At 31.0% G+C, this 19,962-nt stretch overlaps 3 protein-coding genes across 9 annotated transcripts; 2 read left to right on the plus strand and 1 right to left on the minus strand.

Annotated features, from left to right (window-relative positions):
- The first annotated feature begins 101 nt into the window (after window positions 1-101).
- LOC124491911 (uncharacterized) lies at window positions 102-9,217 on the plus strand. 7 transcript variants are annotated; one of them, XM_075735467.1, is made up of 6 exons: window positions 102-405; window positions 3,130-3,309; window positions 6,831-7,061; window positions 7,138-7,501; window positions 7,563-8,426; window positions 8,498-9,217. In XM_075735467.1, the coding sequence occupies exons 2-6, from the start codon at window positions 3,154-3,156 to the stop codon at window positions 8,923-8,925; spliced, it is 2,043 nt and encodes a 680-aa protein (XP_075591582.1). In that variant the 5' UTR covers window positions 102-405; window positions 3,130-3,153; the 3' UTR covers window positions 8,926-9,217. The 7 variants fall into 7 exon arrangements, with proteins under 7 accessions (XP_075591582.1, XP_075591581.1, XP_075591583.1 ...); XM_075735466.1 differs by lacking the exon at window positions 102-405 and adding an exon at window positions 724-1,302 and having other exon boundaries at window positions 1,654-3,309; XM_075735468.1 differs by lacking the exon at window positions 102-405 and adding an exon at window positions 724-1,302.
- On the plus strand, window positions 9,212-13,287 carry Strump (WASH complex subunit strump). Its single transcript, XM_047055151.2, is given in 5 exon segments — window positions 9,212-9,667; window positions 9,669-12,093; window positions 12,168-12,517; window positions 12,585-12,856; window positions 12,924-13,287. Coding segments are annotated over 5 exon segments (3,615 nt in total). The 5' UTR covers window positions 9,212-9,262; the 3' UTR covers window positions 13,087-13,287.
- Window positions 13,288-13,632: 345 nt separating this feature from the next.
- Window positions 13,633-19,371, minus strand: LOC124492979 (agrin). Its single transcript, XM_075735473.1, has 15 exons — window positions 18,880-19,371; window positions 17,183-18,817; window positions 16,866-16,949; window positions 16,735-16,809; window positions 15,684-16,676; window positions 15,442-15,624; window positions 15,289-15,378; window positions 15,092-15,224; window positions 15,009-15,026; window positions 14,860-14,946; window positions 14,541-14,794; window positions 14,424-14,480; window positions 14,289-14,361; window positions 13,997-14,227; window positions 13,633-13,927 (listed from the first exon to the last, which is right to left on the minus strand). The coding sequence occupies exons 1-15, from the start codon at window positions 19,214-19,216 to the stop codon at window positions 13,687-13,689; spliced, it is 4,491 nt and encodes a 1,496-aa protein (XP_075591588.1). The 5' UTR covers window positions 19,217-19,371; the 3' UTR covers window positions 13,633-13,686.
- Window positions 19,372-19,962: the final 591 nt, after the last annotated feature.

Genomic DNA, 19,962 nt, shown 5'->3' on the forward strand with positions numbered 1-19,962 from the left:
TTGGTGCTTTTTTCTTGTGTTCGACGATCTTATTGTCTTTATACGACATCCATGATGAATGTTTTGATTGTTTTTTGCCAAATTTCATCAAAAAAAATAAAAATTTTTTTGGCCATCTCCACTGGATCATAACACACACACACCATTCATGGGATAAACAAAAATTTTGAGTCATCATTCTCGTAAACATAAATATTGACTTGACATAATCCTTTTGTTTTGTTTTGTTTTTTTTCGACAAAATCAACATTTTTTCCAAAAAAAAAATTTCATTTTTAAATCATTTTTTCTGTGAATATTTTTATTTACTTGTCGTTAAAAAAAAATCGGAAACAAACCTGCAACAAGTGCACTACCGAATAATGGGCCAATGTGTGTGTGTGTGTAATAATAATTATATTTAAGGTAATAATAATTTGATTGTCGTCGTAATTATCATTCATATGGTTGATTCATGAATGAGACACCTACACACGTCGATTTGATTAGCATCAAATGTCCAAAAACAAAACAACTGAATGATTTTTTTTCTCATTTTTTTTTGTTTGTTTGTTTGCATGTTTTACCAAATCCAATTTAGGATTATCAATGGTGATTAATCATCATTTCATATTGTTGATGATGATCATTGTTGTTTGTCTGTTTTGTCGACATTGACCATTTAGATGTCACCATTTTTTTTCTTTTGAATGTTTCCGGAATGATTCTCGTTGAATATTTTTTTTTCTTCTTCGATAGAATCATCCAAATGTAATCATCGTAATCATTTAAATCTGATCTTGTTCCGTTAGTGAGAAAAAAAAACACACAGAAAACTTGTTTCTCTTTTTTTTCTCTGCTTTTCCATGAATAAAGAAAAAAAATTGGATCCAATACAAGACAAGACGAAAAACGAAAATGAAAAATAAGTTGATCATTCGCCCACCATGTGTATTCAAAGACAAAAAAAGGCGTGTAGCGGCGGCAAAATCATCATCATGGTGCCCGTTTAACTTTCGTCTTATCTCCTTCGACGTTAGTCATTATTGTAGTTTTAAGTTGCAAAGTTTCATTTCATTTTGTATGCACAAATCATTCGCATATTGTATCAAAAAAAAGTCATGTCATTATAATCGAATCGTATTTGGTGCCCACCATCACCACCAACATCACATTGAACCATCAAATTGTTGTTATTGTTTGTCGTCAAGTTGCTATAATTACCCGGTGTTTGTCTTTGTTTTGCAACCAATTGTATACCAATGTGTTGTGGTCGGTCGGTATAATTAGAAGAAAAAAAAACCGTTATTGTCAATAATAATCGTAATAATAAATTACATTTCATTACATTTCCGATCCAAGTTTATCGACTTCATATGTTTCATCGAATGGCTTCCTGATTTTTTTTTCTCTCGTTTTAATCACTTTATCTTGCGTTTTTTTTTCTTTGTTTTTAACAATTTTTCTTTTGAACACAAAAAAAAACCAAAAATCTTTTCATTTCATTACATTCCTTCCGATCATAATTTTTTTACGGTTGAAAAATTTTTGAAAAAATTTTTTGTTTCTTTAAAATAATTCATTTTTTTTTATTTTTTATTCGCACAAAATATATATATATGTAAATCAAATGTTTATCATCACCATCGTCATCATCATGATTCGATTCGAAAGTTTCTATTTCTATTCCAATTGAAATTTGGCTCACTCACTCATTCTAGTCACAATTTCCGTGAACTAAAATAAAATAATGTACATCATTTTGATTGATTTTAGTATTTTTTTTCGACAAAAATAAAAACAAAATCATCCTTTAAAAGAATTCGAAATATTAAAACCATCATCATCATCATCAACCTGTCATATTTATAATTCCAACGAAACAAAAGATCCAATGATTGACATCTAATCCACATCTATCCGATCCGGTCATTGTTCAACGAATAAAAAAAACAACAACAATATTTCTGAGATCAAGCCGTTAAATACGATAAATTTAACGACAACATTAACAACAACAAAGTGATCATATGGCCAACAACAAAAAAAAATTCACCTGAACCACATCTCTACATATTATATTTAGCATCAATCAAATGATGATGGTGATTGTTCGATTGAATCTACTAATGCACTACTATAACTATTATTATTTTCATCGAAAAAAAATATATAAAGACCATTTTCATCATCATCAGCATCATTATCGAGGTCGTGAGCTTAATTAAAAAAAAAATGAAATATAATATCAATGATCGCAGATAAAAGAACATCTGATTAACTGATCAATTTTTTTTTTATTCGCCATCTCCTGACATCTTCCATTTTAATCCATTTTGTTAATGTTGATGATGATGATGATGATGGATGATCATTAACATTAACAGCACACACATTCTTTCTCATCGATTCGAATGAAAATATCACATCAATCGGAACTATATAGCCACATCAAATGATGATCCATCAGTCAATCAAGTGAAAAATTTGGACACGATTTTCTTTTCCCTACATTTTGTTTTTTTTTTGTTTTGTTTTGTTTTCACATAATGGTATTGCGATTGTCTTCAAATCAATCGCCGTTATTGACCATTTGATCTTTTCGTCTTTCATTCATTGATAACAATCAATATTTTTCATATCGTCGTGATTCATATATTGTTGAAATTCCATAATTTCAAAAAAAATGACCGTTTGACTTCAACGAAACATCAACATCAACAACAACAACAACAACAACGACAAAAACAAAAAAGCATTGCCATTTCATTGACCACCACCACCAACACCGCCACCACCTGGATCAAATAAGTGAATGTTTTGTTTTCTCTACTGTGGTTGTTGTTGTTGTTCAATATTGATAAAAACAATCGGGTCATATTTTTTGTGAATCTAATGATTGATTGATTGATTGATTGATCGACACACAGATCGATCCTTCCATATTTTATTCATTCATATAAAATAAATAGGAGTGCCTTATGTTGTTGTTGTTGTGAATTAATTAACCAATTCAAATTGATTGATTGACAGTTATACAATGAACATCCGATAATGATAAGGATTGAAACATTTTCCTGGAAACAACAAGTGTGTTCCATTAATTAATAATTTTTTTTTCTTTATCCAATTAAAAAAAAAACTTCGAAGAACGAAAAAAAAAAAATAATAATAATGACATCAACAATAAGCCGACGTCAAATAATATCTCGATCTCGAGATACTGGTCTCAATCGACAACAGCAGCAACAAAAACAGCAACCAATGAATCGTTTTGCACCATATGAAGATTATGAAGAAATGTGGTTCTCACATGAACATTTATTCAAGGTATGTTGTGTGTGTGTGTATTATATTGTATTGTGATTGTTATGTTTCATGGCGCGCACCACGCGTATTGTGATCATCTTCAATTCATTCAAAAAAAAAAAAAAAATTTTTTTTATATTTATTTTCACGAATTATAATCGTGATGATATAAACGAAAATTCATCAGAAAAAAAAACTCTTTCTTGTATGTGAACTGTGTGAGAAATTTGACACTCGTGTTTTTTTTTGTTTTGTTTTCATCATCATTGGCATCAATTCAACACAATTGAATCATTGTTCCGATTGAAACATTACATTGAATGAAATGAATTTGTGGTCATTGTATACTTCGTAGTGTATTACTCTGTAGATGATAATGCCACTGTTTTGATGCATAAAATTTGTTTTCATCAATTGTTTTCTTTTGGCACATTCAATTGTCACCAAAAAAGAAAAAAAAATGAAAAAAAAATTCACCAATAAATGATGATGATGACCACTGTGTCAAGAAGTCAATATTATCTTTATTGATTGCCGGTAGTCGTTCACGATGATGATGATGATGGATGGTTGGCAAAATATTTTTTTCGCCTTTCTTTTTTTGTTATCTACACTTTATACGTGTGCGTGTGTGTGTGACATTAACACTTTTCTTTCTATTCATCAGCACCATCATTTTTATTTTTTGTTGAGAAAGACAATATGAATTATCAACAAAGATCAATTGAATCATTGTCTGATTGGGTTTTTTTTGTTTTTTTTATGTGTGTGTGTATGTGTGATTGAAACGTACTTCAAGTAGCCATAATATGAGAATCGTGAAAATGTTTTTTTTTTTTTTTTAGTTTTTCTTGCCAAGTGATTATATTATGAAAAAAAAATCTGAACATGAAACAGAAAAGAAAACTCAGGTCATCGTGATCATTACACATGATATAATTTATAAAGGAAGGAAAGGCGGTGATCACAAACAACAAGCCTTTCTTCAGAGAGAGAGAGGCTGATTGTAGATCATATGTTATTTTCTCTCGAATTTATCCATGATAAGTGGATTTATATATCATATATAAATACAGTAGCCATTTTGTATATAAAACAACAACAACAATGACGACGACTACGATGACCAACAATTGATTTACAATTAGGACAATTTTTTCTAATAAGTGGTGATTGGGCCAATCCTCCAAATGAAAAAAAAACTAATTTATAATTGAAAATTTGAAAATTCAATATCTCTCTCTCGGTTTTTTTGCCTTTGGGATGTAATTTATCTTGTTTTTTTTGCCTACACTAACAATCTATCGATAGATTGATCAAAATAATGAAAAATTATCTCATTTGACCTAAACAACAATTTCTATATGTTTTTTGTATTTGTTCGGTTGGGCTGTGTGCCTTAGTGCACATTTTTTTTGATTGATTTTCATTGTCATTGATGATGAAAACATGAACATTGTATTTTGGGCTAAAAGATTTGTTTCTTCTTTCTTTCAACATTGATCATTTGCATTTTTGCGATACAGTTTTTTTTTAAATTAGAATATACTTATTTATTTCGATCGATGAAACTAATTTGGTGGTTGACATTGACATAGATTGACAAAGATATTTTTATTTTCTTAAATTATACACATGACTGATGAATACATGTGTTTTCTTTTTGTGAATTTGCAATAATAATAATAAAAATAATCTTGTTTGATGATTAATGAGAAATGATGATGATATTGTTGTGCTTTCTGTTTGTTTTTATAGTCACTGTGTGTGTGTGTTTCATAGCATTTTAGTATTTTTTTTTTCATGCATCAAAATTGCGCATGGATTTTGTTTTCACACACATAATAAATTTTCATTTCATCCATGTTTTAATTCATTATCGTCATCATCTTGATACCATTATCATGTCATCAAATTACAAATCAAATTTTTTTTTTGTCAACCCAAGTATGTATGTTATGCAATGTGTGTGTGTGTTAATCTTGATAATTGTTTTAATTTCTTTTTTTTTATTCGTTGTTGTTGTTTTTGTTGTTTACATTTCGTCATGAAAAATGTCAATTTTTTCATTTTTGAAGAAAAAAAACTCTAGTTTGTCCAATGTTAATTATCATTTTCACTATTATTTCATTCACGTCATCAATTAACACTTTGCCAATGAAATAATGGAATAATTATGATGATGATGATGATTACCAATAATTTCGGCAAAAGAAAACAAACAATTTCAATGTCAATGGTCAAAAAATGATTTTTCATTTTTTTGTTTTGTTTTGACCATCTGGATTATTTATAATTTTGCCATTCAAAAGAGAGAGAGAGAGAGAGAGAGAGAGAGAGCGAACGAGTGGAATTTTTTCATTTTTCAATTTGACAATGATGATTGGTTTATGGTCATCATCCATTCGTTTAGGATGATGATGACATTCGAGTGATTTGATGTGATGAACCATGAAAGGTCACCACCATGAAACGAATCGTCATCATCATCATCGAGGACGTTTATCATCATACACACACATACACACACACACACACAACATATATGGCTTATATAGATTTTCAGGTAAAAAAAAATAAAAAACATTGGATTTCATCCACATTTGTGGTGTTTGATCCATAATAAAAAAATTTCTGTATAAAAGGATTCAGTCGTTTTTTTGTTGTTCCTATTTTTTTTTATTATTATTTTGACTAAATATAGCCACACAAAACGCGCGCTCATTTGTTAAACATTAATCTTCGAGTGTTTCTGTATGAGAGATAGAGAGACATTGAAAATTGAATGTAGGAAAAAAACAAGACGGCAATAGAAAGAAAAGAGAGAGAGAGAGAGAGAGAGAGTAGGTAGGATGAATCAACGATGAATTGGATGTATAAAAATTCAAAAGAAGAAAAAGAAAAAAAAATTGGCTATATTTGGAACATTCAGAAAAAAAATAAAACTAATTCCGCCACATTCATTTCAAACCGCCGCCACTGATCAAGGGTATTTTCACTACCACACAACAAGTGTTTTTCAAGCACACAAGGCAAAAAGGTTTTCGTTTCTGTACACTTTACACGAACAAACAAACGATGGTCAAAACCATTAAAAAACACTGGTTATTAGTTTGCCAATAACAATGATAAACGTTTTTCTTTCTGTTTGTTTGTTGTTCATTCGATTCGATTTGGTCATTACTAATATAACAAATGATTAGCGGTCAATGTTTGGGTCACCTGCGTTTTTTTTAGTTATGTTTGGTCATTTATTTAACCAATTTAGCCATTGTTTAACATTATGTAACAAATGAAAAAAAAATACAATGTAAATGATCATAATAATAATAATATCTAGATCAAAATAGTAAACAATTTCAAATTAATTATAGCGGTAAATATGTTTTGCTTTGTTCAAAAATAATTACCGCCGGTGGTTGTGTTTATTTGCTTGCATTCGTCTGGAACATGTAAACGGTGGTGGCTTATTTTTATTAATTGTTTTTTTTTCTTTTGGATGAATGTGGTTTTTTTCATTTCTTTCTTTCTTTTTTTTCCAGGATCACATAGCCGAAGTATTACGTAAATGGGAACAAATTGATGATGAAATATGGGCAAAAATGATTTTTATGACTCGTAATAGACGGATAGCCAAAGCATATGTTCGTGTACCGGCCGTTATAATTGATGGTACCGATAATGGATTTGATGGCTATCGAGTTGGTTTAAATGGTTTCGAAGATCCATTTAGAGATCCAATGACTGATCAATTAATGAATAATATTGAAAAGGTGTGGAAAGAAAAAAAAATAATAATTTTTATTTTCATTTCAATTAATTTGAAATTTTCAATTTCCATCCATATAGGGCTGTCGAATCGGTATCGATGATAATGGAAATATATTAATAAAACGTTATAGTATGGCAAATGTTTATGTACGATCATATCCATTGGATTATAGCCATTCATGTGTTGATAATAACGTGATACGAATGAATGGCTTGCTAGAACTGCAAAAAAGATACATATTATTCGATATGTGTAAATTTGAAATGGCAATGATGAATGAATTAAAATCAGCATATCCTGATCGTAGCCGTTTAGAACAACAATGTATCGTTATTATTGGTTTTGTTCGTGATAATCCAGATTCAATATTGGATATGCCTTGTTATGTAATGCTTATCAATATTGTTGCATTGGATATGCTCAAATCGAAATTAAATCCAGGTAAGTTGAATGATGAAACTTTCTAAAATTTTATCGTTTTTTTTTGTCATTTATAATAAAGTCATGTATCGAAATATTGTCCCCCATAAGAAACGTGTTCCGGAATTTGTATCAATATTTCAACAACAACAACAACATGATAATGATGGTGATAATCATAGTGATTGCTGTTCAGGTGATGATGATGATGATGATAATCATTATCCAATATATGGACAAATAATAGAATCATCATCATCATATGGTGATAATTATTTATGGAAAAATAAAAATAATCATCGATATAACGAAAGACGTGGATTACTATATTCACACGAAAATGGACCACAATCAATGCCAACATTGGCAAATATTCATCATCCATTACGTTATTTACCTCGTCTGGAACAAGGACAATCAGAAATGTCAATTCATTCAATGACGATGAATAATAGACCACCTAAATTACCGCCGCGTGATAAGAAAAAACTTTCTCGTCAAATTAATACAATAAAATCGGCAAGAAAAAGTCAAAAAAATCATAATAATAACAATTCTACTATAAGACGATCGGTAGAGATTCCATCACCGGATTATCATCATAATGAAGAAATATCGACCATTAAATCTAGATCAAATCGAACAAATACGAAATGTATGAATGAAAATAGTAATAATGGTGAAAATATTTATGGAACAATAATGTTAACTAAAAATAATGGCTATCAAACATCATCGACAAAACAACGTGAACTAAATAGCCATCATAATAATAAAAATTGGCCAACAACAACAACAATCAATGATCGATATGAACGTTCGATGACAAAATCAATGCCAACATATTGTATACGTAATAATAACAATGGTAGAACCGTGACTGGTCCATCTTCATTTCATAATCATCATCATTCAAATTCTACATCTTTTAATCGTACATTTATTGGTAAGTTGATGATGATGTTTTATGTCATCATTGTTCATTCATTTCTTTCTTTTTCTTCCATTCTTAAAAAGGTGATGGCCCAAATCTTATAATGAATCATCATCCTCATCATCTTGATGAAGATCCATATTATTCAGGTCTTGAAGCACGTGTGACATCGAATCGTTTGCATAGAAATCATCATAATAAAAATAATGAAGATGAAGATGTCGTCCAAACAAAAATGAAAGGTCTAAATTGGATGATGCGTAAAGTTCTTTCATCCAACTATATTAATATGCTTACATCACGACGACAGAAAAAGCAAAATAATAATAATAATAATAAAATACCAAAATCAAAATCCTCAACAAATGAATCATCTACGGATTCAGATCCCTATGTATCCATTAATGATGTTTATGAACCTATCTATGGTTATGGTATCAACAACAACAACAATATGAATTCTCGAATGTCAAATGGATGGCCAACTATTCAGGCTCGAATCAAACAATAGTGTTATTCTTCATTCTAACAGTTTGTTTCCATTTTTCATTTGCATTTATTTATTTTCCATAGTCATCAACATTCTCATTTCATCAACATATATTGATTGATTGTTAGAGTTATTACTCATCGTTTATTTCAAACATTTAAATATCTTTGTCTTTTTTAAATTGAATATTTTTTTCAAAAAAAAAAATTTCAAATAAAAAAATATTCCCGAAAATATTAAATTTGTACGACCAAGAAAGTTCTTGAAAAATCTAAAAAAAATAAAAATCACGAATCAATTTGTTTGTGTTTATTTTGGGTGTATTTTTTTTAACAACAAAAATTTGAAATCTATAAAAATGCATGATTTTCTTGAAGATAATAATGTCTGTGGTCAAAATCTATTACGAATTGTTTCGCAGGGCAATGCCATCATTGCTGAAATTCATCATCTTTCCGATATGGTACCGAATGTGTTTCGAATGGAAACAATCAGTTCAAATAATCGCCAAAATATGAATAATAATAATTTCAGTGATCTAATAATGGATTTCAATTATTTTAAATCATCCGATTCGATTGAACGGCGTATTGAAAATGATGAAAAATTATTGATCAAAGATGAAGAATTACGTGAAACATATATCGAATTATTAGTGAAATTTTATCTACTTTTCGAAAGTATACATCGATATGCAATCGATTTGGAACGTTATCTAACTGAATTAGATGATGGAATTTACATACAACAAACGATTGAAACCTGTCCTGATGGATCATGATGGTAAACAATTATTATGTGAAGCTTTATATCTGATGGGCGTCATTCTGTTGACAATGGATCATGAAATCAATGGAATTGTTCGTGAACGTATGCTAGTCTCTTATTATCGATATTCAGCATCTCGATCTTGTGATTCTCGCATTGATGATGTGTGCAATTTGATTCGTTCTACCGGTTATGTACCAAACACTAAACGACCGATAAATTATCCTGAAGATTTTTTTAAACGTACTAAAATTCGTACTAGTTTTGCGCGATTGATTATTGGACGTTTACGTACAGATGATGTTTATAATTTATCATCTGTTTATCCTAAACCTGAACATCGTTCAGTTGGCCTATCCACACAGGCATCAATGCTATTCGTATGTTTGTATTTTGTTCCAGAAATTCTGTCTACTGAATTTGCAATAATGCGTGAAATAGTGGATAAATTTTTCGCCGATAATTTTGTCATCTCTATCTATATGGGAACCATCGTTAATCTGATTGAACATTGGGATCCATATAAAGCGGCTAAAGCAGCATTAAACAATACCGTTGATGGTAAAAATATTCGAACCTGTGCAAAACGATTCCGTAGCGAAATGGAAGATTTAAATGGAAAAATTCCACAATTTCTAAAAGAAGGTATCATAACCGAAGAAACTATTCTGAATAAAATTAATGAATATATGAATACAAGCCGCAATGCTAATGTTACATTACGTTGGATTATGTTACATACAGTACCGATGCAAGGTGATTTTATTGACACCCACCAATCAATGAAACGTTGTCGACAGATTCGTGAACAAATTATTACCGAACTTAAATTCAATTCAATAGATCTGTTTCATTTATTATTGAATACATCTGAATTCGAATTACGTATACGAGATATTTATAAACAAATTCTACAGAATCGTCACGATAAAGTGATTAAATATCGTGAAGAATCCTATAGCCGTATCAAAGAATTGGCCGAAGTGTTTTCCGGACAAAAACCATTGAGTCGTATTGAACCGAATGCAAATCTTCAGAATTGGTTTGAAAATTTTGCCAAAAAAATCGATGATATTTGTTTGGAGACGGATAGTGACCGAAATCAGGCCAATCAAATGTCAAGAAAATTAATACAGCTAATTAAAGCATTGGAAGAAATTCAAGAACTTGGCCAACTTGAAAGTAATCTACAGATCAAACAATGTCTATGCGAAACACATAATTATCTTTGTTTGATGATCAAAACTATTGGTATTCGTGATGAGATATTGGTTACACAACAGATTATTGCCGATCTTTCATATGCATGGCGTATCATTGATGATTGTTTCACACAATTCATGCAAAAAGGAATTAAAAAAGATCCAAGTTTAGTTGCTAAACTTCGTGCAGCATTCTTGAAACTGGCCTCGGCTCTAGATTTACCATTATTGAGAATTAATCAGGCATCATCACCGGATCTGATAATGGTCTCACAATTTTATTCATCCGAATTAGTTTCCTATGTTCGTAAAGTATTGCATATTATTCCGGAAACAATGTTTACATTGATGGCCAACATAATCAATATACAGACTAATACGTTACGAGAACTGCCTACACGTTTAATGAAAGATCAATTGAAAAATTATGCACAATTAGATGAACGTTATGAAATTGCTCGATTAACGCATTCAATATCGGTTTTTACCGAAGGTGTATTGGCCATGAAAACCACATTGGTCGGTGTCATACAAATTGATCCGAAAAAATTATTGGAAGAAGGTATACGAAGAGAACTTGTACGACAGGTAGCTGCTGCCTTTCATCATACAATAGTATTTAATTCAAAATCGAAAAATATTGAAATTTTATCAAAACTTGAAGAATTGAAAAAAATAATGGATGGTTTTCGTCGTACATTCGAATATATACAGGATTATGTTTGTATAAATGGATTGAAAATGTGGCAAGAAGAATTATCACGAATAATCAATTATAATGTTGAACAAGAATGTAATGCTTTCATGCGGCAAAAAGTTCTTGATTATCAATCATTATATCAATCAAAATCGGTACCGATACCAAAATATCCACCATTAGATCAACAATCATCGAATTTTATTGGCCGTATTGTAAGAGAATTAACACGAATCACTGATTATCGAACCACCATCTATGTTTATGGTATTTCTGCATGGCATGATCAACGAACACGTTCAGAAATTATTGATTCAAAGTTATTTTCATTAATATTGAAAAATTTCGGTGTAGCCGGTACCAATGGCTTGGATAGATTGCTTTCATTTCAAATTGTTGCCGAATTGAATACAATATTCACAATGATTGATACGAATTTTACACGTAGTAAATCAACAATCGAATGTTTTGCAATAATCAATAATTATTTGAATAATGAAACACCCAATGGTATTATAACTTGTAAGTTTTTTTTTATTTTATTTTTTCATTATAATTTGATATAATTAATTGTCTCAATCCCTTTTCATTGATAGCTAAAAGTTTTATTGGTCATTATCTACCGATGATGAATCGTTTATCAAAAATTCTATCCAAATTGGCCGAATCGATTGGACATCTTGGACAGTTACAAATTATCCGTCAGAATCTTGTTTATGAATTACGAATGGCATCAAAATTTCATGCAAGACAATTGTCATCAGCATTAGAAGTCTTGAACAATGCTTTAATGACCGATTTTCAAAAACAATCCACTAATATCATTAATGATGAATCATTAGAAGCTACTGAAAAACTTTCATCAATTTTCAAAGATGAAAGTCCACTTTTATTTGAATTATCCAATTATCTTGAATATAATGGTCAATCTGAACCGTTACTTAAGGTAAGCAAAAGCTATATTAATGAAAAAAAACTTTAAAAATAACGTTTCCAATTTTTTTCCCTAAAAGATTTATACAAAAAATCGTTTACCACCAAATTTCGAGACCATATTATTATTGTTGCTCATTTCACAGATGCCAAAATTTATTTATGTTAAAGATATTAATGCATTAACATCATCAGTATCTAGTCAGAAGAATAATGAATCAATCGATGGTACACCATTCATTTTCGGCATATTAACCATACTGCGACAATTCCATAATGATTTGTCCATACGTTTCTTTCGTTTTAGTTCACAATTTGTTAACGCCTGTATTCAGGCAGCTCATTCGCCAAAGTTAGTTTCATTTCTCATTCATAATGAATTCCTAAGAAAAATCTCTTAATTTATGTTTCCATTTCAGTCAACAAAAACAGGACATTCCAATCGAAGCATTAAACATGTTACAATTTCTACATCATTGCTGTACGTTTGGTGGTTATAAACGTAAATTAATTACTCAATATTTACCGGATTCAATATTTGATCAATTTCATTGCCTTGGATTGTATTCATTTGCAAAATGATAACACACAGTGATTTGTTATTCATTCATTTCAATTGATCGACCATGAAAATAGACGATCAATCAATTTTTTTTGTTTTTGACATTCAATTTTTACATCCTTCGGAAGCAGCACTCACACTCATTTCAGCTCAAGGCTTCCGTCAGATGGGCGGCTATGTGATTGTCTTCAAACTCAAATAAAAATTTTTTAAAATAAAAATTGAACTCAATTTGCCTATACTTTGCCAGTAAATCAAATTTTTCCGCAATTTACTTTTTTTTGAACTAAGTGCTGCCATCTATTGATAGCAATAACAACCAAATTTCTGAGGTGCCGAAAGTGGCGGCCCCTAGCGGATTTCTACTCAACTAATTTTTTGCATTTTTTGTCATTTTTTCGTAAAATTTTAGTTCAGTGTAAATCCGTTAGGGGTCGCCACTTTCGGCACCTCAGAAATTTGGTTATTATTGCTATTAATAGATGGCAGCACTTGGTTCAAAAAAATAATAAATTGACTGAATGGCTGTAGATTGAACAAACATTAATGTTCTGACGGTGAAATTCTTTTATCTTTTATATTTATTAGTCTTAAAAATCTATCTTATAAATAATTGTTTACTAATTGAAAGAACAGTCAAATGAATTCTGTACATTATTTATGATCAATATTCCTTCGATTTTAAGCATTTCTATACAGCCGATAAAATTTTGATAATAAGCCGGTGTAAGGCCATTTGGTAGCGAATGGCATCCACCGATCCATAGTTTTCCATTTGTATTCAATTCATTGGCGCCATCCTGAGAAAGAGAGCTGGACATGTATTTTTCATCCACTTCCATAGTGCCTATTCGTTTATCTCTGTGGAAAAAAATTCCAATAAATCAATGTATTTTTTTAATGATGAAATATCCAAATCAATTTTCATACCTGGTTAGTGTAACCTGATGAAGTTCACCATCATTGATCTTGATTGAACTTCGTATACTAAGATAAGTGGATCGTATACCTAGATTAAAACTGAATTCCAGATAACCATCGATCAATATTAATGCAATATAATCCGAAATTGTATTCGAATCATTGCTCAACCAAAAGATTAATCCATCTTCATTTTTTGTCCGTAATTTCAATTCGATTAAATTTTTATGATAATTAATTCTGAAAAAAATATGAAATAAAATAAAATTCATTAAGTAAAAATGTAAAAAAATTCTAGTACAATTGCAAATCCACTGTAGTCATATTGTCCAAATAGGATCTTCGTAATATTGAATTGGAATTCTTTTCGATAGCTATTAAAAATAAAAATGTGAGGTACAGATGTTATAAGAATAATTTCGACAGATCGGTTTACCTTTTTCACAAAATTCACCGTGATAATTTGGCTGACAACGGCAAATGAATGCATTTACTGGCAAAAAAAGAATTCATCATTAATCTTTATAATAATAACAAATTATCGATCACTTACACCATGGTAAACATTGGCCATTATGGCATGGATTTTCTACTCCACAAGGTGGACCCTGATATGGTTGAACATTCACTAGATTTATTGCCTTATCAATAATGTTTCGTTGTATGATGCCATTGACCACAATACGTTGTATTGCTCCATTAAAATAGTCGCTAACATTTTGTGTGGAAGGCATACCACCCAGATATAATGGTTGATTGAGATTTAATTCATTCAGATTTCCGATTGCCATATCTGTCAATAAGGGACTGTGATTCGTTGCAAATAATGAAAAATTAATTCAAATGGAAATAATTTGTTGATTATAACATACTCATCATCCATTTGTAACATTCCAATTTTAGATTGACGTATCATGACTATTCGATGCCATTCTCCAAGTTTCAATCGATTTTGAGACCTGGATTTTTTTTCCCAAAAAATTATCACATCAGTCATAAATAGAAATTACATGAAACTTACTTGATAGAAACACTTCCACTATTTTTGGCGCGAGAAAAAAAATCCAAATATCAAATTTGAAAATAAAGATTTCACTTTTTTACCTTTTGTTTTTTGGATTTCCAAGATTAAAATCAAAATAAATATGACCCTGATTTAGATGAAGTTGAAGGAAATCACCTTGAGTATGGCCATTGAACATGACTAAACCATTCAATGCTCGTGTCATAAGCCAAACTGTTCGAGAGGAACAAATGTGGATTTTAATTTCTCAAAATTCTATCATCAATACGAAACCAACCTTCAATTACAAATGTTTGGCTAACACCTTGTAACGTTGGCAATTGTACATAGGATTGATTCCAGAAATCCATGACAGCAACTGAATGAGCTACATTTTGAAAAAAAATTTGGTAATAATATTTTCAGGTAAAATTTTTTTCTTCTGGCTTACATTTATTACAAACATGATGATCATATTGACAGAATGTGCATTTATGTCCTGAACATATTTTCGTTTCACATTGTTCACCAATAAATTCTTTTGGACATATACATTTAAATGATAAATTACGTTGCCGACATTTGCCACCATTTTTACAAAACGATTGATTACAAGCACTTTTGTCACAATTTTCTAAATTGGAAAAAAATCAATAATTTTAATTCAATCAAACACACACACAAACAACGTACCGATATTGATCCAGTTAATAAATTCGGAATTCTGATCCAAATGAACACGATTATCATTAATGATCAATGAATGTAGACAACCAGTAAAGTTTTTCTTTACGCTTAGAAGATCGGCAAATTTTTTCTGATTCAATGATGGTAATCCACCGATGAAAAGACTATGACCTAAATCTAAAAGTTTGTGAGGACCTTCACTTTTGCCGATTATCTGATCATTATTTATAGATAGTGAAGCTTCGGCAAATTGACGATTAATCTGTATGACTAGATTACGGCCAAGTGTAACAGGCTTTGATCCTTTCAGAACAACAGTTCCACTTCCCAGATTGAATCTTAATTCAATAAATGAATTTTTGATAATCAATGCAATATAATCGCCTTCTCCCGTATTTGTTTGTCCATTATACAGAATGATACCATCCATAGAAAATGTTATGATTTCCAATTTAATTTTCACTTTCGAATGTGCTTTAAGCGTATCCATTTCGAGGAAAGCATCACCGTTGAAGTGAATATTTTCCGATTCTTCATATCGATAATCATAATCAACCATTGTTGGCATGGTTGGACCGGTATTCAAAACAATCTCATTTTCGGACATGTCCAACATTTTAGTCAAACGAACATCATAATCTTGATAACGAGTTGAACGACGTACTGGACTTGTTGTGGCAGAATCTTGAAATACAATCGTAGTAGGATAACAACTATCCGATGGTAATGACATGATAGATTTGTGCGTTTTACATGAATACAATTTCAGATGGCATTCAGATTCATAGATTTTTCCATCACTACCACATACTGGATCCGTACTGAAAGGACAATCAAAATCGCAAACACAATGGGAATTTTTGCATATTGCACTGAAATTGCATTGAATATTATCAGTACAAGATATCATATCGGTCGTAATATTGAGGTCGATTGGACATTGATCCAGATGTCCAAATGTTGTTTCCGAACAAATATCACATTTCATTCCTTGGAATCCTGGTTAATTGGCATTAATTTTTGTTTGTTGATCAATCATTGAACATTGATAAATTACCTGGTTTACACACACAACGGCCAGTCATTTGTTCACAATCGATTCGAGATGATCCAATTTTATTGCATTTACAACCTAAAATTGTTATAATTTAGAAAAATGCATAGAAAAAACAATAGCATTGTACTTACGAATACATCCGGCATTTCCTTCGGAAATCTTATGCAATCCCCAATAACCAGCTTCACAACGATCACAACGAACACCACCAATACCTGTGTTAAGAAACGACAGCGCAGTTGCCGTAAATTATTACATGTCAACATTCTAATATTCGAACTTAATCCAATTTTGTATTTTAATGTAAAACTTGTTCTAAAATTGCATATTTAGTTTGGCGATGTTAACCACTGAATAAAAAACTACAATAAAATTTATCCTTTTACAAAACGTTTTACTTTGTTTGTTTGGATCGTTTAGTAATTCAGAGATAGATTTCGTCACATACCTGGTCTGCAATAACATTGATGTGATCTGGGGTCACATTTGGCCAGATATGACCCAAGTCGATTACATTGGCAAATACTCGGACATCCAGCCTGATTCGGTCCAAGTGCCAATGTTTTCTGATCAGGACAGCAACCGAAAACCGTATCGGAACAATCTTCATCGAAATCCAATTCCTGACAACATTTAGCAAAATCCAATCCTTTATGACAGTAGCTATTTTTCGGACAATTCTGGTGCTGACAATCGTATTCTTTTTTGGTATATTCATTGATCAATGGTGGCTGGCCTTGACAAGGTATGTTTAAAAATCTTTTACAAAAAATCATATCCATTTTTTTAATATCTTGTTGTCGGTTACAAATTTCTTCGCGAAATATGCATTCATTTTCATAGATACGACCATCACTTCCACAAATTTTCTCCGAATTTGCCGTGAATATTGAGCAATTAAAATTGCAATAACAATTATAGCGATCTGATGATTGATGATCAATCATGCATATTCCACCATATTTACATGTATTATATTGGCATCGTGTGCTTAATGAATCTGTGATTTTGAGCAATGGAATTCTTCCTTCACAAGAGCCTTTGTATTGTATGTTGATTATTTTAGAACTTGAGCATGCAGAAACCATTAATTGACATTGATTTTCATAGGTAACATTATTTGATCCACAAACAGGATCAATATAACTAGGACATTTTTTTGGACAAATACAGGCTCCATTCTCACATCGGGCACCGAATTCACAATGAACATTTTGACATGAATTACATGGACCACGTTTGATGACTAAAATGTTTTGTCGTTTTTTACAAGCACTAACTCGTAATTCACATTCATTCGTATAGGTTATCAGATCGGAACCACATACTGGATCATATTTCTTTTTGCAATTTGTTGGACAAACACAATGGCCACCTTGATCATCGGTTTCACATTTGGAATAATAAAGACAATTGATATTTTCACATCCAAAACAAGAACCATCGGAAAATGTAACATTATTGATTTGTTTTTCGCACATGTCCTGTCGGAATTTGCATCGATTTTTGTATGTTAACAAATTGCTACCACAAACAGGAGCATATTCTTCACTACATTGTGGACAAAGACAACTATAATTGCCTGTCGGTGATAGGCCACAAATTGAACCATATTTACAGATACCATGATTTCGGTGGCAAAAATTTTCCAAATCACAAGTACCCATATATCGGATGCTAATATTTCGATGATTGATGCAAGCCTGACGTTTTAGATCGCATTCAGAATCATATGTTTGGCCATCGGTACCACATACCGGTTTCAATATCTTACTACAACTGGTTGGACATTGACATGTAGCTATTCCATAGCGATTAATTTCACAATCTTGATATTGTGAACATTTCAATGATTTGCATGCATTGTTTTCTGAACAAGCTTTCTGATGTAATATTCGTAAACTTTTCGAACTTCGACATGCTTCCACTCGAAGTGTACATTCATTGATGTATGTTTTGCCATCACTACCGCAAACAGGTTCGAATTCATTTTCACAAGCGCAATTACATTTACAGATTGGATTACGATTATCATCCACTTGACATATTTGTGAGGCAGGACATTTTACACCATAACATGGATCTAGGAATGAAACAATTATAGAATTCGAGAATTTTATTTTTTTGTTTGTTTATACAACATACCACAAGAACCATTGTATCGTACATGTATTTCTTTTGAAAATTCACATGCATGTCGATTCAATTCACAAAGATTAGGATAATCACGGCCATCTGTACCACAAACTAAACGACTTCCTCTTGAATCACCATATGATGGACATTTCTCCATACAAACACATTCAGCTGTACGGCCATCGAATGATATAATACATTCGGCACCTAGATGACAATTTTTCTTGTAACAAGGATTTGTTGGATCCAAAGTGGATCGATAACATGATTGAATGGATGGAAAATGATTGGCTAAAACTATAATAATAATAAAGATTAGATTTGTCACAAAAACATCTGATAACATAATATTGATGCAAAAAAATTTTATGATGATGATAATAATAAGATTAAATTCATTGCTCAATTTTATTCTTGTTTTGTTCTGTCAATAAACTGAATTTACTTTCATATATAGTGATGATGATGATGGAACACACACACACACACACGCACAACAATAAGAATCCTGATTCTGTATCATCAAAATAATATATGAAAGCGTCATAGAATAGTAGATGATCCAAGCGTTGTATATTGACTACAACAGATGGCGTATATATCCAGAAAAAAGTCGATTCTATTATGAATCGGAAATGTGTGTGGCCACGATAAGAATTGGTGAAGGATTGAAAATAAACAAATCATATTGACGACAATCTGGACCAAATAATAATTGGTATAATGGCTATTTATCTAACGATATGTTATTTTCTCGAGATTATTGTCATCATCATTATTGTACTGTTTTTTTTTCAGTGGTTTTTTTTAATGCTGAGGCTTAAGTTTTTTTTTATTGGTTCTATTATACAAAGAGTAATAATTTCTTTGGTTTTTTTCTTTCTCCATCTTCGAAACAAAAATGAATCAAGTGGATCGTCAAGACATTGAGATTGTAATGATGATGATGATGATGATGCGTTCATACTATATGCAATTTGAAAGAATTTTTTGTGCACTTGTGTTATTCGCCAATCGAATCGATCTATTGGCCATCATGCCGGCGTCCAGCACCTGTGTACAAAGAAAAAGATGTGTGTGTGTGTGTGTGCG

The sequence above is a fragment of the Dermatophagoides farinae genome, chromosome 1, assembly GCF_024713945.1.
Source record: "Dermatophagoides farinae isolate YC_2012a chromosome 1, ASM2471394v1, whole genome shotgun sequence".
Classification (NCBI taxonomy): Eukaryota; Metazoa; Arthropoda; class Arachnida; order Sarcoptiformes; family Pyroglyphidae; genus Dermatophagoides; species Dermatophagoides farinae.

Bases quoted from the DNA above. Each gene is read 5' to 3' on its own strand.
- LOC124491911 (XM_075735467.1), top strand. From the start codon at position 3,154: ATGACATCAACAATAAGCCGACGTCAAATAATATCTCGATCTCGAGAT. The intron at 3,310-6,830 runs GTATGTTGTGTG...TTTTTTTTCCAG, and splicing joins CACATGAACATTTATTCAAG to GATCACATAGCCGAAGTATT. The intron at 8,427-8,497 runs GTAAGTTGATGA...ATTCTTAAAAAG, and splicing joins TTTTAATCGTACATTTATTG to GTGATGGCCCAAATCTTATA.
- LOC124492979 (XM_075735473.1), bottom strand. From the start codon at position 19,216: ATGTTATCAGATGTTTTTGTGACAAATCTAATCTTTATTATTATTATA. The intron at 15,225-15,288 runs GTTGGTTTCGTA...CCTCTCGAACAG, and splicing joins CCAAACATTTGTAATTGAAG to TTTGGCTTATGACACGAGCA. The intron at 13,928-13,996 runs GTATGAAAATTG...TTTTTTCCACAG, and splicing joins CATCAGGTTACACTAACCAG to AGATAAACGAATAGGCACTA.